The 23,224-nt window shown below is 38.1% G+C and overlaps 3 protein-coding genes across 6 annotated transcripts in view; 2 read left to right on the top strand and 1 right to left on the bottom strand.

Moving 5' to 3' along the window:
• Window positions 1–321: 321 nt before the first annotated feature.
• Window positions 322–11,062, bottom strand: pmm2 (phosphomannomutase 2). Of its 3 annotated transcripts, none has more exons than XM_088420488.1 (8): window positions 10,746–11,062; window positions 7,400–7,511; window positions 4,276–4,352; window positions 4,094–4,185; window positions 3,850–3,949; window positions 2,241–2,316; window positions 2,063–2,178; window positions 322–1,358 (listed from the first exon to the last, which is right to left on the bottom strand). In XM_088420488.1, exons 1-8 carry the CDS (start codon window positions 10,818–10,820, stop codon window positions 1,254–1,256), a joined length of 753 nt encoding a protein of 250 aa, XP_088276614.1. In that variant the 5' UTR covers window positions 10,821–11,062; the 3' UTR covers window positions 322–1,253. The 3 variants fall into 3 exon arrangements, with proteins under 3 accessions (XP_088276614.1, XP_088276613.1, XP_088276615.1); XM_088420487.1 differs by lacking the exon at window positions 10,746–11,062 and adding an exon at window positions 8,696–9,155; XM_088420489.1 differs by lacking the exon at window positions 10,746–11,062 and adding an exon at window positions 8,331–8,618.
• Window positions 11,063–12,529: 1,467 nt separating this feature from the next.
• On the top strand, window positions 12,530–15,462 carry hmgb2a (high mobility group box 2a). Its single transcript, XM_088420490.1, has 5 exons — window positions 12,530–12,639; window positions 13,391–13,554; window positions 13,814–13,962; window positions 14,248–14,422; window positions 14,506–15,462. Exons 2-5 carry the CDS (start codon window positions 13,408–13,410, stop codon window positions 14,674–14,676), a joined length of 642 nt encoding a protein of 213 aa, XP_088276616.1. The 5' UTR covers window positions 12,530–12,639; window positions 13,391–13,407; the 3' UTR covers window positions 14,677–15,462.
• Window positions 15,463–20,624: 5,162 nt separating this feature from the next.
• wdr17 (WD repeat domain 17) overlaps window positions 20,625–23,224 on the top strand; it is a 41,240-nt gene continuing 38,640 nt past the window's right edge. The window contains exon 1 of one of the 2 annotated variants that reach the window (XM_088420486.1): window positions 20,625–20,709. In XM_088420486.1, coding sequence (XP_088276612.1) covers window positions 20,707–20,709 — 3 coding nt within the window. In that variant the 5' untranslated portion in view covers window positions 20,625–20,706. The remainder of the gene's footprint in view (window positions 20,710–23,224) is intronic. The other variant, XM_088420485.1, reaches the window with a different exon arrangement.

The following is a 23,224-nucleotide window of genomic DNA, read 5'->3' as shown; positions in this document are numbered from 1 at the left end:
ATTTTTGTAGCCAATCTGTCTCATGAAGTGTTTACTGCCCTCTGATTTCAAAACTGGGTAGGTGTGTGACAAACACACTTAAAAGTTTTTTCCGATCCTCTGACAGAAACAATAACTACAACGTGGCCCACGATAAAAATTAGTTTGACACCCCTCCATTACAGTAATTACTTATGTAATGCATTACTCCCAACACTGCTAAATATAGTGTAAAGCAGGGCTAGCACTATATTTTTCACACACTAACAAACCAATTGAACTAAATCAAAACAAAAAACAACAAACACCCAACCTGAGGCATGGACAAAAACTGTAATGCACTTATTGGTCTTAATCAATATTTATTTGTGCGGTCAACCAAGTTTCATTAGGGATTTGATATATTAATTTGACAATCTCTGTACCTAAAGACAGTGCTGTACATCAACCCAAGTGGGAGCTGGACCATATATAAAACAAGCCAGACTACCAATGTGCACCCTAAATCATGGTCATATTGCAGGGTTGTAAATTGATTATGCGACTATAGTGTATGATATTATACACTTTATTATGATTATAGTGTATGAGATGAGTGAAATCATGTATCCAGAAATTATGCATATTCCCCCTCCACAATCTAAAACCGTTACCAGGAGTCTTAACTCTTTCAGTGCCAAGCGTTATCAATATTGGCAACCCTCTGATCCCATCCCATGAACTGTCTCCCAACATTTGATTTAAGGGGCGTTGTTAGCATACAGCCCGCAGACGGCCCAGGGTGTAACAGGCACTTGGTCGAGGAAAATGGTCGGCAAACTATGTACATCAGTAACACACAGAATGGATGTTTATAAAAAATACATATGTTGTGGGATATATATATAGGCTAAATATTTCTTTAATCACAGTTGCTAGAGTCAAGCTCCATCATAAACAGGTCCACATGCTTGTCACGAAACAGCAAAATCAAAGGAAGGTCATTCTTCAATGAAAATGGACAGTTATCCTGAGGTTGTCATTTTTCTGAACAGTTAAAAAAAAACGATGGACTTAATTATTCCTTTTTACAGTCCACAATATTCAAGTTATTCCTCATACATGATCAAAAAGTTAGCTTCGAAGTGATGACTTATCATCCTTAGTTGACGACAATATCCGCAATTAAAAATCCACATAATGTCGAAACTAGAAACCCTAACCTCAAACTTAAATTCCTCAAATTCCCAGTTCAGTCTCTCTTCCATCCTTAAAATGAAGTGTATGTACGTTTCTCATGAGAAGAAAAGCTCCTGGCAGAGTTTTTGTGTTTCTTCCGGACAGGTGACCTCATGACCGATGGTGCGAGGGTCACAGTAGATCTCATAGTCATTTCCTCCCTAAAACAGAGACAAATAAAGACACACAATGTATTGTTTTCAAACCCTGACGACAGACACAAGTGCACGTGTGCATACGCAAAAACGCACACGCAAACAGACACGTGCACACAGTGTTTTATTGACTCTTACAGTGCCAATGACAGGAATTCTCATCTTATAAAATAGTAATAAAAAAATAATAAAATTCTCATCATATACGTTTTATTATGGATGGTAGCTGACAACCTCGAGAAGTGCTTTTCTAATATTAAGCCAATTGACTATTGTAGTGATAACATTGGATGGCAGTGCTGCCATGCATACTACACATACGTTACATTGAGGGTGTCAAACATAGGGCCTGCGGTCCGGTTCTGGCCTGCAAATGGGTTCAATCTGGCCCGCGAAATGATCTAAAAATGATCCGAATTTTTTAATAAATGACGCCTGTTTTATGATTAACAGTAATGTTAACCGTATGTTGAGGGTTCACAGCATAATAAATAACAATAGATTTCTCCTTAGTTTTTGTCGGGTTTTTTTTTGTTTCACCAAAGCAAGTTAAAGAGCAAAAATGGCAAAATTGTGGAAGAGCAAAATTCTGCATTTTTGATGGACACTCAACTTGTACAGTAGACGACAACAGCATTTTTTCCACACAAACTTTAAATGTCATCAACGACGAAATATCACAACCTTAAAACTCAGCACTGTATACTCACAGGTTTAGTTTTGTCACCAAAGAAGTGAATGCTTGAGTATTTGTCTTTCTTGATGAGCCCCAGACAGTATCTTTTATCCCAACCATCAGGGAAGACGTCAAAGCTGATCTCCCCTCCTGCAGAGAAACCAGCTGTAGCAAAAAGAAATGGACTCGCATTCTGAACCGAGATAACTTACCGATTGAAAATGACAACCCCTTTCCTTTGAACTGCTCCTTTAAAACAGACACAAACTTCTCCCGGATTTTTTCTTTCTGTTGGGGCCAGAAACAAAACATCTGCTGATGATCTTACTTTGGTGGAGGTGTATTAATGAGCAAATTTTCACCTTTTTGGAGCTTTTCACCAAATGTTTGTTCCTCTGAGCATTCCTGCTAATTGCTAGGCTATCAATAGCGGCCCCTCCCGATCAGAGAACACGACAGTCTTTAGAACCCACAATTTTTACCGTCATTAATTAAGTAGCACCCTTGTACCCCTCATGCAGACTCAACACACACCCTCATTCTCCTATCAGACAGCAATGCACTTAGACAATGTCATATTTTTGGGGTTAGGAATTTAGCCGCCAAAATAACTCATATTTTTTAAAGACATTCAATCACCATTGTGCCAAAGGTGATGTACATATAATCATATACATACTTCAGTTAGCTGTGGAAAGTTCAAAACATCACGATACAGTGATTCCCCCCTACTTTGCGGTTAATGGGGGGTGTCAACCCCCCGCAAAGTCTGAAAACCGCGAAGTAGGGTATCAGTTCCTAGATTTCTATGTACGCCCCAATACAGCCGTAGTAACCATAAACAATCCTTTTTTTTTGGTATTTTATTTCCTTTCTCCTATTATTTAACATTATATTATCCTAATTAACATGATTGTATATTCATTAAATAACTAATATTACTTAGTTTGTTGAGAATTTGTTCTCAGGACTGGTTATCTGCACCAAGACTCCGGTGAAAGAGTATGCAAGTCATCACGAACTTCACATTTATTTTGAATTATGTATGGTGTATCCTGTAGTATCTGTTGAATAATAAATCAACAACAATCTTAAAGTCAGTAAACTAACATATAAACACTTAATCTATGAATTTACTGTATTTTTAGCCGACATTAGCGGGTTAGCAACAACTAACAACGACTAACTATAAAGTGCAACCTCTACACAAACGAACACATAAACAGAATAAACACTCATCGCTTACTATAGGCAGTAGCGTGCGTTATCAACATAAATGATAATAAACTATAAATATGACCTTACGTTGTCATTCCCTACGTCACCGTAACGAGCCGAATGACGCACAGAGAACGTAAAACAGGAAACGGAAATGCGACGCGACCCGACAAATTAAAAGCATGCATTTCAAAATAAGATACAGTCACAAATGCTAACGCTTGAAGAATTCTTAACATAGTTATTAACTAATATTACTTAGTTATTTGATGAATACAGTACTGTATAATGTACTTTATTTTTTCTTTTTTTTTCCATTTTTGCGCATTTTTTAAATTATTTTTTATTTTGAAATATTTTTAATTTTTCCTGGAAAAACCCGCGAAGTACTGAGATCGCAATATCTGAGACCGCGAAGTAGGAGGGATCACTGTGTAGGCTTTTTAAAGCAGAACTTTGGTGTCCCATTTTGAGGTATTGATGGGGTTAATGGGAGCAATATTGTAAAGCAAGATGGACAACTGCTCCAAAAAATTGACATTTCATGTTAGGGCCCCTTTAAGACAAGTCACTTGAATTATTCTCAAAGTATATGAGAGCTACCTGATCCAGCTCATAAAACTCTTTGCGTTCCTCTTGCGTACAGCTGCGTCCAATCGGTGAGACATTCAACATGCCGTTTCGAAATTCGATGAATGTACCCCTGCCAGAAAAAAAAAAAATGAAACACACAAAACACAACAACAAATTTCATCAAATGTTCATCTTATCGAAATATTTCACAATTTGAAATGTTGCATAGCAAGAAATATCTTGATAATGACAACAAGAGTGAAATGATAAATACCTTTTCTTGGGAAGTTTGATCATGGACAAGTAGCTGAGACAAAAATTGATAAATTCTTGTAGAAGCTCTTCTCCCATGTGGGCCTGGATGGACTGATGACAGCACATAAAATAGTAAAATCTTGATGAACAGAACATCTCAACGTCACTATCCAGTAGGCTTGAAATTCTAGTGGGTCTTACCTGAATAGATAGTAACTGACCGTCCTTGTAGGCCACAAGACCATTCTCCGCAAATACATAGTCCACTTTCTGGATCACTGTTTACAGACACAAACAGGGGGAAAGTATTCCTAAAATTAGCTACAAATCTGACTTTAAATCACTTATCTCATACAGCATAATGCAGTGGTACTCCACTGTGAACTTACAGTAAGTACACTCACAATAATACTGTATACACTAAGCATATTTCGCTTTCTAAGGGCAGCGTTGACAATGCATTCTCCGTCCTATTTCATTTCTCCAGACGGTGCTTAATGCATGGAATAATCTCTTCGTGCAAGCGCAGGTCAGAAATGCATACAAACAAACAGCATGAGTAACCCCCGAGCAGGCCTATCACTAGAGATTTTCTTTTTTTTTTTTTAAATTGTTAATTCATCTAATTATTCCCTTGAACAATCAAGTAATGGATCCCTATAACAGTCCATTTCATTTTAAATGTACTGTTACAATATATATATATATATATATATATACAGTGGGCCCCCGGGTTACGAACTTAATCCGTTCAACGGCTACGCTCGTATCTCGAATTGCTCGCATAGCGGGCAATCCAAACCCATGTTAATTCGTGAATGCGTGCAACGCGCGCAGAAACCTTAGGTAAAAACGTCACACTGTATACATATATTAAAATTGAGGGACATAATCTGCTGTACGCTTGCATTATATAACAAATACATTGGATAAATGGCTTTTACCTTCAGAAACGACGAGACTTGAGCTGGGTATAAGCAGAGGGGGGCAGAGACCAACGCTCAAAGTCAACACGCCGATAGATATGCTATTGGTCTTACAGTGTTACACTAACTCTTTCAGTCAGGGTGCAAATCACGGAGATACTAAAAAAGCATCCTCTTATTTCTTCCTTTACCGCTGCTAGTAATTTTAGAAGCTATGTCTAACAGATAAAGTTTGCAAAGTCTTCACAACATTCCGTTTTTCACTCATTTTCTCTCCTTCCTTCCATCCTGTGCCATCAAGCTAGATAAAGGCGTTCGGCCAATAGCATATCGGCATTTCTGTGATTGACGTGTGACGCCGGCCAATAGGATCTCCGTGAGTGAGACCGGGTGACCTTAATCGACCAATAGCATATTCGCATTTCCGTGACTGACTGATAATTATTCGCACTTTTTTTTTAAACGGTTGGAATGTATTGACAATTAATTAAAAAAAAAAACACACATTTAAACCAATGACAATTCTTTGTCCTGCAATGGGCACATTTAATTTCATGTCAGCTGTTTTTTCCCTTTAGCTGTACAAACACTACACTTAAATGGTAATATATTTAGACACCGTGAGTGAGACAGTCAGTGTGACGTTCTAAGAGCAATAGCGTTCACGTTGCTGCCACAAGTATCTACTGGTGATTTAAGTAATACATCTGCTGAATTTAATGACGCAGTTAAGCGAGAACATTTTTACATACTCAATGGCTGGCATGTCGGATTGCTCGTAAGGTGAAAGGTTTGTTCGTAAGTGGGGGACAAAAATCTCCGTGATCCACGCTCGTAAGGCGAATTGTTCGTAAATCAGGGTGTTCGTAAGCCGGGGGCCGACTGTATATATATATATATATATATATATATATATATATATATATATATATATATACACAATATATATATATATATATATAATTATTATTCTCCATATTCTGTTCTCTTCTTGTCATTTTATATCCATTTGGTTTTGCTCATTCCAGTGTGTTAGGTTAGTTTTTATCCAAGCAGAATTCAGTTAACTTGTGCTGCCAGGCTTTATGAGGCCTTCAGAATCACCAGTGCTGGCATCTGTACAATGTAAGTGAATGGGCACATATATTAAATGGACAGTTGCGATAGCCACTCAGATCACAAGTTGGTGAGAGTACGGCCAGCTAGAAGGCCTCACGTTGAATGTGACATGCCCTTTGATTGGATGGATTGGATGGGAGGCAGAGCTATGCAGATCAACGAAGCTACACCGTGTAGTTAGCACGTCTGCCTCACAGTTAAGAGAGATGAGTTCAATTCAAGCTGGCCTTCCTGTCTGCATGTTCTTCTCAAGCCCGTGTGGTTTCTCTCCAGGCAGAACATGCATGGCAGGTGTATTGGACACACTAAATTGTCCTTAGCTGTTATTGGGTGCACGAATGGTTGTTTGTCCCGGTGTGCCATGCAATTGGCTGGCAACCAGTTCAGTGTTCACCGCCTACTGCTTGAAGTCAGCTGGGATAGGTACCAGCAAGCCTGCGACCCTTGTGAGGATAAGCGGCTACAGCAAATGGATGGAAAGATAAATCTAAGAGTGAAAGTGCCTGTTAGCTAAAAAGAGCTCAATTTAGTCTTGTACAAATGCATAACATTGTAGGACGGCGGCAGCATCATGCATCACTGCCAGCATCCGACCATCCGCCATGAGCTGGGATAAAACCACTGTATCACTCCAACACAATTGCAGCACCGCCAAAGAATACTGACACAATGGAACAGAAAAGGCAGAAGAAAGTCTCAATGGAAATACAGTACCTCTTTAGTGTCCTTACATTATTAAAGCAATAGATTTTAATGTTTTAAAGGTATAGTGTGATATTCGTTTAGTTTTTGTATGTTGTTTTAAATGTACATTGTATGTATTGCACATAGGCTTGATTGGGGGAAAAAATGCAAATTAGTGGAACGATAAAGAATAGTTGTCACATCTGCCTCACAGTGCAGAGGCTATGGGTTCGATTCCGCCGTACTGTATGGATTTTCCATGTGGGTTTTATCTTAGTACTCTGGTTTCCTCCCACATTCCAAAAAACATACATTGTATTTACATTGGACACTCTAAATTGCCCTTAAGTTTGTTTGTAAGTGTGAATGGTTGTTGGTTTATGTGCCCTGCGATTGGCTGGCAAGCAGTTATGGGGTGCAGAGTGCCTACTGCCCCTAGAGACCTGGGATAGGCTCCAGGGACCCCGCAACCGTCATGTGAATAAGCGGTCAAGATAGAGTAAGGATGGAAAATTGCAAATTGTGTTATCTGTCAGAAAAATCACATTACATTTTCTTTCTGAAATCATCCTGCTCTACAGGCATCTGTGTCTCACCATCCTCTCCCAGTTGCTCTTTGATTTTGCTGAGATCCGACCCGCCCACCACGCCGACACGAACCCGAGTCTTCAACTTCTCAACAAACGCGGCCATTTCCACAGTTACAGGCTGAAAGCACACAATACAATCGCGTTTGGTACACAATAATATACTGTAACTACACAGTAAATGGCAGCTACTAAATTCTGCAGCAATAGCACAGAACCAAGCCTCTTTTTGAACAGGTTGTTTACAATTCACCAGAAAAGATTGAAAATGAAAGTGTGTATTTGAGGGAATAGATTTTTTTGTTTTTTTAAAGCAAACCTGCATAAAAACAGTTTTAAAATGAATACAGGTAGAAAACAAAAGGCCCTAAATGATCAAACAAATGAACAATAGTTGACGGTAGATGCCAGGTGACGCTGGCAAAACACACCAGAAATTCCACTGAATCAGTATGTTGCTAATAAAGAGTGATTGCTCGAGGAGTTAAGAAAGACAATCATTTGTAGTGCACAGATTATTTAATTTTATAATTGCCTATCGTTGCGTATCTTAAAATAATCACCAATAATTTGTTCATTCAAATGATTTGTTGAAACAAAATAAAAACAGGATACACGATAGAAAACTAAAGCGCAAAACTACCTTTCTTTAAAATAATACATCCATCCATTATTAAAATACAAAACCCGTAGAAAAGGAGCACATGCATATTTGCTTACAGAACTAAATATTACCGTTATTCAAGCTAAAGAAACCAAAGTAATGAAATAGTTTATACAACGATACGTAAAATAGTAAAACGACAACAGCAACTGTCCCAAATTCAGAGTTCCCAAAGTGAAAATTTTGAATGGAAAATATAGTAAATCCAATATTAAAGGTCAACAAGCCATAGTAAAAAAAAATAAATGCATATAGAAAGGAAAAACAATGCTTTACCTGAACAGGTTCTTCTGTTATTAATGATCATTTATCACCATTTACTGGTCCGTCTTTTACATTTCGTTGACACCCTGGACACCGCTGCTACTACTACTACTACACATCCAGGTAGTATTCATCTTACTCTCGCTCCGTCATCCAACTGATAGCTGTGCTTTCGCCTTTGTTGCGTCGCCACCACAAGCACACGTTGAGTAAAGTTGAGGCAAGCCATTTGTGTTGGTATACAACTCTATAACCTGCATGTGGGCATAGAATGATAACCCTATTGGGAATATATCGCGGTTTTAGAAGTCATGGTAATTCAGAACCGTTCAAGTCTATCAAAATTGCTAAATTTCTTTCACACCCACAACGTCTACCTTAACGGGGATATGCAGAGTGTAGCTCTCCTTGTGTATCACACATGAATCCTCTGCTGCCACGGCCAATCCCATCATCCTTTTATTGGTCTTGGTCTGATCTTGGTGGCGGTTATCATATGCTACTTCCACGGAGCGATTTATGTGAAATTGCACGAGGTCGGACGCAAGCAGTCTATCTAAAGTGTGGGTCGGGGCCAATGAGGGTCAAATAGGGCAAGTGTTTTAGTAACTCACTCCCGCCCCGGAGTTGTAGCTACAATTGCCCTCATTAGTCGATGGTTGCGCCAGGAGCCAATATTGTCATATTTGAAGTCATGCTTTGAGCGCCATCTTGTAAGATCAAAGGTGGCATTGAGGGTGTGCTAAGAATTGCAACTTGGTTTTATTTGGTCATGGTTTGTCCAATCATTTCCCAGAAAGGAGAAACGTCAGAATCGATTTGAATCATGAGAGAGCCAAAGAGTCACACCCCTCAAGTAAAATGTGCAACTCTGGCTGTTTGTTGCAATGAATGAGTACAGTGATCCCTCACTACTTCGCGCTTAGATTTTCGTGCCCTCGGTCTTTCACGGATTTATTAGAGGGATGATCAAACAGAAAATTTAGGTAAGAGATTTGCAATTGTCTGGTGAATGCCTTCTTGGTTCCTCTGCCTGTTGACAACAAAGTGTTTCAGGGTGCATTTGATGATTTACACGGCACATCAAAGAGGAGTTGCAATCACAGTGGAGTTGCAATTTACTCTGCCCCAACTCCTGCTTTTACTCCCACGGGGACGTACCGTGTTAGTCATCAAATGCACCCATAGCAAAGGCGCACACATTGTCGAGGCATTAGGCACAGCGCGCGCACACACATCGTCAAGGCAGAAACACAATGGAGCAGACTTTCACTGGACTGTTGGAAATCTCTTACCTAGATTTCTTTTAAAATAAAATGTTTTTTCTATTGTAAACTCTCCTTTGTTATCATGTTTGATCATGAACAGATTTGACTTTAATTCAACGTCCAGGGTGCTGCTAATATGACCGCAGCTGCGCAAGACTTCAAAGGAAAAGGGCAACTGTTCACTTACTGTGTACAGTGTATAAGGTTTAATCTTTAAAGACTTAAGTAAATATGTGTACTGCATATATATTTGTCTTAAATATTATGTATAGCATGAAGAGTTTTCACAATAAAAAAAAATATGGTCCCCTGATAACTTAAATATGCTTATAACTAAAGATTTAGAACACCTAATTTAAAGTGTGAATAAAAATTAATACAGTAAATAAATCACATTCTCTGGGTTAGGTAAATCCATTCTTTTGGGGGGATTATTATATGACAAGTGAAGCATCACAACACTTTTACAGTAACATTATGGAACATTTAATATAGTTTAAGTTTTCAATTATTTTAAGGTCACATATCATTGATTAAAATCATCATGTCAGTTCGCACATGTACGGTAGGTCTACGTTGTATCATAGCAAAAATTAAAGCCAATATTTATGTGAATATTATTAATATGATAAAACTCCCATTTACTTCTATTGATTTCTGGATTATTCAAGTCAATCTGGGGCAATTCACAGTATAACAATTTACAACAGCCTTACCATAACCGACTGGCTTGTTTTATTTGTGATACAAATTCATCTAATCTGTTTTGACATGCAGTGCGGTGGTTATTTATTTATTTATTTATTTTGGCATTATGTAACTTATCTCAGGTTTGGGACAGGTGTAATACTGGTTTGGTTAAGAGTTGCTGCTCAGCGTAGTCCAAGACATGGTCAGGGATTTTGTGTGAACGCTAAGATGCATCGAAAATTAGAGGGAATATTGATGTTTGATTGAAAATTAAAGTAAATATTGACTTGAGCTACTTGTTTACACTGTAAAGAGGCGCAACCAACAAGTGATGACTGGACGAAGCGTTACAGACACACCACTTCTAGCTTCGTGTGGCCAATGCCCTTCTAGAAAAAAAAAAGCGCAATTGAGTTCAGCCGAGGCGTTCAATCTTTTGAAGAACATGCGCTCACTCACATACTCTCACCTGTCTCGCGGCTGTCAATGTGCCGTCAACGTCAAATAGGCAGAGGATTTTCGCGTCCATCGCGACTTCGCCCATCTTGTCTCTCAGCTTCTTCACTACCCAAATCAGGGCACACTTTCGTTACTGCCACCTACCACGTTGGAGTGTGCATGACATAAGATACATTTGTACGGATATTCAATACTTAACAAAATAAAGAAATAAATACAAAAATAACTTTTGTACGGAGCCCCTCTAATGCCATGGTATGGAAAGAAATATTTCAGTATTTTTTTTATAGCCTGGCACCAGAGGTGCTTGGTAAACGTGCTCTCGGATCTGTGTAATAAAATAGCATGACGTTGTGTTTTATTACTGGTCAGACCGTTGTATTGGAACCGGGAACGATCCAATGCGCATGCGTCAAGCAGAAGCTCGAAGATAGGGAATTCTAACTGCATTGAACACAGACTTTTCAATTGTTCATCGAGCTTTAACGTAGAGGATAGTGTATGCTCATTTTTAGCGATGGACAAATCAAATGAGGCTTTTGTGCGTCATTTAGGGCCAACTGCTTCCAAAGTGACTTCCATTTCCTGAAACTTCTGTAACAGCATGGGACCTCTTCTGGTAGAAACTAACAGTGCAGTTGATTTGAAATTACCTTTCCTTTGAAAAACGTTTGGTTTTGACGCACACGCGAAAGTTGAATTGAATCATATTAACCAATAATGCTGAAGTGATTACAAATAAATATGTATACATTTTATTTATTGTTGTGTTCATGCGGGTATTCATCTCTTGACAACAACGGGAATGTCCACTTTATAATTTACTTTATATTAATGTACAAAACATTAATATAAAGTCAATTATAAAGAGATGTATAAAGCTGTGTGTCCAATTAACAAGCTAAATTGTGAATAACTTCAACTTTCAAGTAGTTAACCACAACAATAGATCAATATTATATATTTGTAATTAATACATATTTGTAATAAGGATTGAAATTCAGCTTTCATGTGTGCATTATAAACAAACGTTTTTCAAAGCTATGGATTCTGTAATATCTACTGCAGTGTTTGTTTCTGCCAAGAGAGGTCCCTCGCTGTTACAGAAGCTTCAGAAAATTAACCCGTTTTGGAAGCAATTTGCTCCAAAAGGCTCACCAAAGCTTAATTTGACCACCAACAAAAATGAGCCCACATTACCCCTAGCTAACACAAGCGTGATGAGCTATTTAAAGCTTTGTATTCCATCCCATTGTCGTCTGCCATGGCCGAGCAGCGGGACGCATGCGCAGTGGATGACGCGGAGCTCGATTCATTTCCATAGTAGTTGACGTCATAGCCACTCAATTTGCATATAGTGACTCAAAATCACGCTCGTACTCGTTCACACTCGTTTTAAATCCGTAGTCACAATAAAATAATTTAAACACACACTGTTTTGGTTTGTGGTCGCAGGGAAAATATTCAAAGCCACACGGATGGTTCATTTACGAATACGAACGGTTAAACACGCATACGTCTTTTTTGACACCAATCTAACTTCATACTCAAAACGAAACGAAGACAAACAAACTGGTTGGACCCCACCCCCACAACCTTTTTTTTAACTTGGAACAAAGACCCTTTCGCGCCATGTGTTTAAACCCCGCGGCTGACCAATCGATATTCAGACTTGAAATATACAGAGGATGTTTTCGCCAGCAGTATTATGACCAATCAAAATGGATCTTTACCCTCGTCATCCGTGTTCAAATTAAAACTTCCGAATTAGACCAATCCGCTTTTAGCGGGGAGGAGTTATACAAGTACTTCAAGGCAAGTTAGTGTGGCGTCGCAGACCGTGACAAAACCGCTAGGCTTTGTACTGTCTTCAGTTCGTCGCAGCTTGTCTAAACTGGTATCAGGTATTTGTCCTCCAATTTTATATATATGTTTTTAACCTATTATGTTCGTGATATCGTGTTAAGTAATTGTTGACGGCCATTAGAAGTACACACCGTACATGTTTTTGTCTCGAATAATATTTTATACCAACGCATGATTTGGGCGTTTAAATGTGTTAAAACTACCAGACGCGAATTTAAGTTAAGTATTGGTTGTTAAAATCATCATCGACTTAATTTGTCATAAGTGTATTTGTTAGTTAGGCCCGAACTGCGCAGGCCGCCTGCTTCTTGGTAAACAACTACAGCTCAAACGCCATTTGGTTAACAGCTTTGCACGATGGCGGCGCCTCAACTTTCGGAACAAACTAGCTAGGGGGGGCCTCGTTTTCTTTAGCTTCTTAGCGTTTATCTCACACAACATTTAACTAACCGGAACGCGTTGCGTGGAGGGGTTTACGAAGTTCTTAAGCCACTTTTATTAAGTTTTTACGAAGTTAACTTTAGGCGGGAAGGTACAAAATGGAGTCGCGTCTTTTTGTCCCTTCGAGGCAGAAAGCCGATTAAGGCTATGAAGCATCTTTCGGTTGTCCGTACGTTGTTTATTGTATGCAAGTACTTAGTACTTAGTACTTACTTACTTGTGTTCGCTAATTGCATTTATGACTACCGTAAAGCATCCTGATAATCTTATATATTTGTACTTTGTAAATACTCTTTTAACGTTTTTATTTTCTAACTTGCATTAAAACTACTTTTATCCATCTTTTAGATTTAAAAAAAGCAGCCATGACAAAGGATCCAAATAAGCCCAGAGGCAAAACCTCATCTTATGCTTTCTTTGTGGCGACCTGCCGTGAGGAGCATAAAAAGAAGCACCCAGGAACCAGTGTAGGGTTTGCAGAGTTTTCCAAGAAGTGCTCTGAAAGATGGAAGGTAATTTATTAAAAACACAAATTATTTATATATATATATATATATATATATATATATATATATATATATATATATATATAGTGGTTCTTTGTGTATGTGTTTAGAAATGCAGCTATAAACTTGAGTTTGAAACATTTATCTTAACATCAGCCGTTTTGTTTTGATGCAAGATGTGTGTTGTATTTTGTTGACTTGTCCTCAATGCATTGTCCACACAACCCTTTTTTGTCGTTTTTAATTTGTTTAATTATTTTTATAGACCATGTCTGGCAAAGAAAAGCAAAAGTTTGAGGAAATGGCCAAGAATGACAAGATCCGTTATGACAGAGAGATGAAAACTTATGTCCCTCCAAAAGGTGCCAAAAAGGGAAAGAAGAAGAAGGACCCTAATGCACCCAAAAGGCCACCGTAAGTAATTGTTTTTGTGTGTTTGGGGGCGGGGTATAAGAGTGGTTAGCGCATCTGCCTCTCAGTTCAGAGGTCCAACTTGTTCTGGGCTTCCTTGTGTGGCGTTTGCATGCGCTACCCTTGCCTGTGTGGGTCTTCCAGTAATCCGGTCTCCCACATTCAAAAAATATGCATGGTAGGTATATTGGGCACTCCAAATTGCCCTTGGGTGAGTGTGAATGCTGTTTGTGTCTTGTGTGTTAGCATCAATGGTATTTAGCAATAATGGTATCTGATTTTCTCTAGCTCCGCGTTCTTTGTGTTCTGCTCGGACCACCGCCCCAGGATCAAGGAGGAGAACCCTGGCATCTCAATTGGTGACATTGCTAAGAAACTTGGCGAATTGTGGTCTACACTGAGTGCTAAAGACAAGGCTCCATATGAGGCTAAAGCTGGCAAATTGAAGGAGAAATATGAGAAGGTATTGATGCTAACCTGTGTGGTGGTTCACCACATTTTAATAATACATCACCTACATGTAACACTTTAACTTATGCTTTCCAGGATGTTGCTGCTTACAGAGCGACAGGCGGCTCAGGGAAAACTGATGCTGGCAAGAAGAGTGGCCCAGGTAGGCCCAAGAAAGCCCAAGTAGTTGAAGAAGATGATGATGACGAAGAGGATGAAGATGACGAGGAAGACGATGAAGATGACGACGAGGAAGATGATGATTAAGCAGGCGGTTGTTATGCATGTAATGTTTGCAATGCGTGAAACCCAATTTATCCTTTTTTTTTCTTTTTTTTTTTTCATTGTGTGGGTGTTTAAACCGTATAGCCTGCTGTCCATGTTGTTCAACTTCTTTGGGTGATGTCAGACCTGTTATACCATGTCAAATTCAGGGATTTAGTTTTACCCCTTCACCCTCAATTAGTCCGCTTGTTTCTTTAGATCCTTGTTGCTGCATTGAAGGGTTTTTTTTTTTTTTTAATAATAATAAATTGTACCATACGAAGTACTTGACCTACCTGCTCTACTGTCACTGGACAGCAATGTATCAGCAAGGTTTTAAAGAAATGTTTTGCTTCTCATAGCACTGCTTAGGTATTTGTTTAGTGGTGCCGTATCTTCACTGTCATTTTATTCTGACTTCTAGTTTGACGTACAGGGGAAGTAAAGTTTAAAAAAGAAAAAAACTTTGCAATGGTTAATGTGCGATGTCTAAACACGATTTTCTAATTGATATGGTTCGTGGATTTTGAATTAAGCATCAAAATCAACCAGTTTTATTTTTGGGCAGTGCTCTGTTATTTTTCTGCTCAATTAAAAGTCCACAAATCTAAATCGGAATTCTTTGTTTGGACTAATATGTGTGCACAGAACATGTAAATACATTTTGGCTTGACTTCCCACCTTTCAAAAGTTAAAAAAAAAAAAAAAATGCAGTTTTATTGTTAAAATCTTCATGTAGAACTGTTTTGTTGGGGTTTTTTGTAATAAAAGTTTTGTATATTGGTTATAGTTATGTGATCTTTTATTTTCCCCTGCTAAGTTACTGCAAGTGTAGTTTTCATAACTTACTGTGAACCCACACTCCCAAGTTGTTTTAAATGTTTTCGGTTAAGCCTTATAGTGAAAATACTCAAGTGAAATATGGGCTGAAATTGTACAAAAACTGTTCAAGGCCAAAACTAAAACTTTTTGGACTTGCTGTCCATTAGTTCTGTGATTTACAATTTGCAGTGCTGTTAGCGATAAGGATTGCTGCAGAAAATTGGTTAATTACAATTATTAATTGATGCAGGTCAAAAATTACTGCAGATGTCTTCAAAAGCCAGTAAAAGGAACTATTTGTATAAATAAGTATATAAAATGTATGTTTATACATATATGTATTTACTATATTTCTCAAAATCAGAATAGATGCATTTTACTTCGTTTTATTCCTTGATATGTGGAGAAAACTCAAAATTTGACAGTTCCAGTAATTTGCATGTTGCTAAGTTGAAATCCTGTTTTGAGAAAAATGCTTTCTTCTTTAAAGGCATAGTGTAAGATTTAGACCGTTTTTCATTACAGACAGCAGGAGGTCCTGCATTTGCCATTGTCTGTAGCTATAACAAACATGGCCCCCTCCGGAGAAGTGCCACCCCCCTATGTAATGTAATTCAATGGTAACGACCTATGACTATATTTAAAATATACTGTCGGTCATTAAGGACACGTTCATTTGCAAGGTTTTGAAATTTACAATCATTTAATTTATTCCTTATTGATGAAAAACTCTAAATCTTACACTCCATATGTCCCTTTAAAATGCAAATAGCAACTGATTCCTTAGGAAAAAGCTACTGATCCAAAACCTTCAGGAAGTTTCGAATGACCCCTGAAAAGTAACTTCCAATAGCAGAAACAGGCATTATTTGAGATTTGAACACTTGGATATTAGGATGTTTGATGTCTCAGCAGATGAACCTGGGCAAAAAGGATTATTTGGACTCAAACCCAAAACCACCTTACCATTTAAGTTTACAGTTCATTCCTGAGACATCATCTGCCAAAGTTTGATTGTTTTACCGTTGCTACCTGTGTGTGATTGTATTTTTTGTATTTCATATCCTCTTAAAGAGATTATGTGTAATATTTAGACATTTATTCATTTTACAAACCCAATAAATGATTCAAAGAGGTGTAAATAAATGTGTTTGATCAAATCAATATTATTATATGTAATTTGTGCGTAATCGTTGTTTATATAACTTGAGGAGCGCTGCTCAGATGGGAGCAGCGCAATCATGTTTCTTTTAGCTACGGAAAGTGAAGGAGGAAAACTTGGGTCAACATCATTCAAATCACATCTAAGGACAATTTAGAGTGACCAACACACCCACCATGCATGTTTTTGGAATGTAGGAGGAAGCCGGAGGGAACCCACACAGGCATGGAGAAAACCTGCAAAGTCCCTCTTCTATTGCTGCACTTTTCGATCACTCCTGCAATGCCAACCCCACCGCGATTAATGGGGACCGGAATCTCCCCGCAAAAAGTAAAACCTGTGAAGTAGAGCCCCCACTTTAAATTTTTTTTTTAAGTCTTAATGCTATACATATTTAAAACAAATATTACTGCAGTACACATATCTACTTCAATCTTAAATGATTAAACCTTTTGCACTGTACAGTAAGTGAGCAGTTCGCCCTTTCCTTTGAAGTCTCATGCAGCTGCGTTCATATTAGCAGCGGCCTGGACGTTGAATTAAAGTCAAATCTGTGTCTCTGCCTCGACAATGTGTGTGCATGCGTGTGCCTACTGCCTCGACAATATGTGTGCCTTTACTGAGGGTGGGTTTGATGTCTAACACAGCACATCCCTGTGGGTGTAAAAGCGTGAGTTGGGGCGGGAGTAGATTGCAACTCCACGGGTACGTGCCATGTAACTCATTAAACGTACCCTGACACTCTTTGTTGTCAACAGGCAGAAGAGAAAAGATGACATGCACCAGACCATTGGAAATCTTAGATTTTTTTGATAATATAATGGTATTACAAGCGTAAACTCTCCAGAGTAATCATGTTTGACCATGTACGGATCTGACTTTAATTCAACATTCAGGCCGCTGCTAATATGACCGCAGCTGTGCAAGACTTCAAAGGAACGGGGCAAGCATTCACTTACTGCACAGTGTATAAGGTTTAATCATTTAAGACTTCAGTAAATATGTGTACTGCAGTAGTTCCATGTCCGAGGAGGGCCCAAGGCAAGTGCATTTGCCTTGTCACTGCAATACACTATCTCACCGCAGTACAGCATAGCTCAATAATAAAAGTCAATTTCAATTTACATTTCTTTTTACTAAATAAATAAATATATATATATATATATATATATATATATATATATATATATATATATGTCAAATTTTATTTGTATGGCCCTAAATCACCGGTCTCAAAGGGCTTCACAGATGAAAAGAGGTCATGTCGAGACCTCTTTCGAAAAAAGAAGTCGTACAGAGACATCTTTTCAGTGTAAGGTACACAACAGCATCCCCTGTCAAAGCTCCCAGAAGGGGAAGGGATAACTCAAAAACCCCAATTAGGGGAAAATCAGAAACCTCCAGAATGCTGGATGCTGCATGTACCAAACACAGACATACACATAAACAATATAAATCACAGAAAACATATTGTGCTATATAGTGCAGTGATGTCTTGACAGCAGGCAAAGCCATTGGGCAGGAACCATCCCACATTCCAACCAAGTGGACCGCAGACGGCCGATCTCCTAACACACGGTCGATCCGCGCAAGACCAAATGGAGGTGGTCCAGTCAACCCTCACCATCTAGCTAGCCCCCTCTCCGAGTCGGAAGAGGGGGGCAGGAAAAAGGAAAAAAGAAGAAAGCTGCAGACAGGCTCAATTAATTAAATGCTTTTGAATATAAATGTGTTTTTAGTCGGGATTTAAAGATTTCTACTGAGGTGGCTGTGCATATATATATATATATATATATATATATATATATATATATATATATATATATATATATATATATATATATATATATATATATATATATAATGTATATAATTATTCTCCATTTTCTGTTCTTTTCGTGTCATTTCATATCCATTTGGTTACACTCCTTGCAGTATTGTAATTTTATGTTCACGTTTTTAGCCAATTAGAATTCAGCTAACTTGTGTTGCTATGCTGTGTGAAATCTGCCTTCGGCAGAAGCCTGGGCATTCGTGTCACCACGCCGCGGGCTTCTGTGCAAGCGCAGATGGATATGTTAGTGGCCCTAATGCTTAATAGACAGCTGTAAGTCAATCGAGCCATAAGTTCGCATCTCGAGGCCTCACGTTGAACACAAAGGCGGTGCTATATTGTTATGTTTAACATCAGAAGTAGCTAAATAAAGTTATTTACAAAAAAAAAAACATGTTGGCAACCAAAAGGCAACCATGAAGCATAGGGCAAATCGAAGCCAGACCCGCGAACATTAAGCAGAAAATTCAAATCTTTGCTTTTTTTTTTTAACTCACAATGGCTGAAGAACAACACAACGGAAACGGAAATTGGACCTATGCGATTTTCAGAACTGGCATCCATGTCAATACAAAAGGATTTATTGTTAGCAGTGAATCGCAGAAACTCTAAAAGAAAGTCATTGAAGTATTTCTGAGGAAAGAAATAAGAATGGATTTTGCATTGAAAGAAGTGGGAAACACACGTTTTGGTGAGTCGAGCATTTAATTAATTCTTTTTCATTTTTAATGTTTTCGTAATTGTAGTTTGTTCACATTCAATTAGTGGTAAAGAAATAAAACACTGTTTTTATATGAATGTACGATTTGTAATTTAGCGTACAATCTTGATAAAGCTTGCCTGCTTTAGGTGTCACATTCCGTCTGTGTTTTTCCTGTTGTGGCCTTATTTTTTGGAGTTTGTCTTATTTTGCTTTTGGGCTCGTGTTGATTTCCCTGGTGTCTGTCATGAGTGTAATTTATGTCACCTGTCAGGAGCGTGTTCCAGCTCTAGTGTAGCTATAGCGTTTCGTCTTTTGCCCAGCTTGAGCGAGTAATAAATCGTTTGATTGAGCTCATTCATCCTGCCTCCCTGCATTAGGATCTACCATCCCACATCCGTCGCCAACATGTCGCTCCGACATGACACTTGGTGGACTTCATAAAACTTTGTGGACAAATAACTTAAAATGATAAATAATTATTTTAAGTTCTGGCAGTATCATAATACTATCAGCTGTATCATTATACTAATACAGCTTAATTGATAAGTTTCAATTGCTGATGCAGGTTTATTGATGTATAAATGCCCTGGAAATTAGCCTGTGTAGCCAAGTAATGCTTACATGTGCTTCTGAGGGGGCCGAATCACTGAAGGCCTTGTGTGAAAAATAAGGATCGCCATTTTTCGGTCACTGAGCAAGTTGGTCACTTTTAAGGTCCAAGTGGAATATTTTTGAATACATGTGACTTCCTGTGTATCATTGATATATATATATATATATATATATATATATATATATATATATATATATATATATATATATATATATATATATATATATATATATATATATATATATATATATATATATGTGTACTGCATATATATATATATATATATATATATATATGCAGTACACATATATATATATATATATATATATATATATATATATATATATATATATATATATATATATATATATATATATATATATATACATATATATATATATATATATATATATATATATATATATATATATATATATATATATATATATATATATATATATATATATATATATATATATATATATAGCTTGGAATATTTTTGAATACATGTGACTTCCTGTGTATCATTGATACATATACATTGATACATATATATATATGTATTGTATCAATGATACACAGGAAGTCACATGTATTCAAAAATATTCCACTTGGACCTTAAAAGTGACCAACTTGCTCAGTAAGCCTGCTCTCACTGGCTCGACCAGGAGACCGTGCCATGAATAAATCACGTCCTCGCACCGGTACTGTTCATAATGCTTGAGAAGTGACAGACTTACGTGCAATGACTGGCAGTAAGGACGACCAATAACGGTTTAAATTGAGCGTTCGAGACGTCCAATCACTGCGGTCACGGAGAACTTACTTGACCAGACTCGTTGGTAGGACAGCCTCAGTGTCGAGGAGCTGTCCGTTGTGCTCAAGTCAGCCCACAAGCGATGGTAAGCAGACGACCACCAAAGCAACAATTACCACCCCGTTCGTGCCGAAATATCGAGCAGCAGCGATGGCACACCAACACACACCCAAAACTGACGAAGGGCGAGTGTGACATCAGCATGCCTCTGATGTAGATGAGGGCGATATGCGAAATGCACGTCTCACAGTCGACACTATTTTTTTGCGTCTTAGTTAGCTTGTGCTGAAACCTGTTGATGTCATCTACACAAGCTTCAAGAACCAATATAAAATAGAGCTCCAAAACGAGCCCGTTTAAACACGCGAGTATAGCATATTGCTCTAAAGGTTGCTCACGTGACGTTATCTCATCGGTTATGAACTGATTCGTCGTTCACTATTGCTATCGTGCATAGATGGAAATGTTTCGATTATGTTAAGCTTAATCCGCATCTAGAGACCATGCTTTTCAAACGCTAACCGAGACTGCTTTTGCATCGCTGAAAATGATAAATTAGCGAAGGTAGAGTGACAGAACAAACAGTAGCACCAAACCCTTAAAATCTCGGACATTTTCCCTTTTTTACTCGCTCACATGGAGTGACATAAATACAAAAGATAGGGGACATAGAAACCTGCATGAGTCCGGCTCGGCCGTATAATCGTCTTGTAAGCATTAAGCTCTGTTAATTGAACCCCTATTACAATTGTTTGAGTACCTGCGGGTTTGTCAATTTGAGAGACGAGGATGCCGTTTGGTTCAAATTTTGCAGGTTGTTTCATCACATCTCCATGACACCGTTGTTTTTTTTTTCTTTTATATGAACTTTACCCATCATCGCACAAGCTGTTCTTTTATCAGCCAGGTTAATGTTGCAACCTCTCATCAAGGCTACCTGTTTCTTTTTTTCGTAATAATGTACAATTTCAGGGGAGCAAATTCAATACATTTAATTCAAATTTAAAATATCATTGGCGCTTTCCAAGCAGTCAGTATTCTCTTTAAAAGCCAAATATTGGCAATATTTGGGGTTTGAAATTTGGTGTAAGCAGCTAGGCTCATTGACCGAATATGATCATATCTGGCTTTTCAACAACCCTAATAAGATCCTTGTGTTATCTAACCCCTTTTCTAATCCAAAAATGTGGTCAAGAAAATATTTTTGTGTTATTTGTGTTCTGCACACCCTCTATAAAGGTAACTAAATACATGTGTCGCAATGACATGTAAATCTCCCCATATCGCGCGGGGGGGGGGGGGGGGGACTCACCATAGGGAGAAGTAAAGCAGCCTGCATTACCAGATTTCTCACTGTTGCCCAAAACACCAACCATTGACCATCTTATTCGGGTTTTTAAAGACCTGAATATTAGCTTATATGGATTATTTTATCCCTAACCCTCATCCTATTTATATGGCATTTAAAAACCGCAAAAATGGCCAATATTCGGGATTTAAAAGAATTATTGACTGCATGTAAATGCACTCAACAGTGTATATTTGAGGAAGAAACTGCAGAAGACAATTTCAGTTTAGTATCAGTCTAACGCCAAGTCGCTGCGTTTTACCTAGGACTGTACTGCCTGCACCTCATACCCGCGCTTGGCTCATTCTACCCCTTTTCCACCTCCTCTCAGATTTTGGCTTCTGGGTTTTTGCTATGGGGTGGTCTGTACTGTACACCAGCATCTAATTAACACTGTATTGAAACGAATAGCATCTGTGGCTCAGTTATATGATTGATTTAATCAATGTTGTAAGATATGTCATTCTTGCATATTTGTATGTTCTTTTCTTTACAGTTTTACAGATTTTAAATGAGTGAGCAATGTACCACTGACTCAACTGCTTTTAAGAAGAGTTACACTCATTTTGCTGTTCTATGTCTGTCTATCTAGATCAGGGGTGTCACAATATTTTTTTATCACAGGCCACATTGTAGTTAGTTTTCTTCAGAGGCCCGTTATGACTGTGAAGTCAAACAAATTTGAAGTATGATCTTTACACATATACACATTTTAAAATGGCTGCTAAAACTGTTGAAAAGGGGTATTGATAAAAAAAAAAGAAGTAAAAGTTGAAGACAAGTTGAACATTTTGCCTTATAGCCAGAAACGAAGTCATAATTAGCATTTCGCGAGCCACATAGAATTATGTGATGGGCCGGATCTGGCTCCCGTTCCTTGAGTTTGACACCTGTGGTCTAGATAGAAGCCTTTCTAACATCTAGAAAGGAAAAGAACAAATGAACTCTTTCCCTTGTATCTATTATCTGCATCTGAAAGCTATTTTACTTTGAAAAACCTTTTATCTTGGCCGGATTCTCTTGGTTTCGTTTCGGTCACTTGCGCCGCAAAATTTCACCCAGCTTTCAAGAGACAGGTGATGAGAAACAAGCTTAGGGTTCCTATTAGTTTGTCATGATGGTGAGCTCATATTTTATGTGCACTTTGTGTTTTGTACGTGATTGGCTTCGAGCTTCATGAAGAAGACTGGCCAGACAATCTGTCAATCAGCTCATGGGCACTCCTACAAGACACGTGATTGGCTTCTGCCCT

Source organism: Hippichthys cyanospilos, chromosome 7 (genome assembly GCF_059441005.1).
Source record: "Hippichthys cyanospilos isolate Australia breed blue-spotted pipefish chromosome 7, RoL_Hcya_1.0, whole genome shotgun sequence".
Classification (NCBI taxonomy): domain Eukaryota; kingdom Metazoa; phylum Chordata; class Actinopteri; order Syngnathiformes; family Syngnathidae; genus Hippichthys; species Hippichthys cyanospilos.
This window is presented reverse-complemented; position numbering and strand designations above follow the sequence as displayed.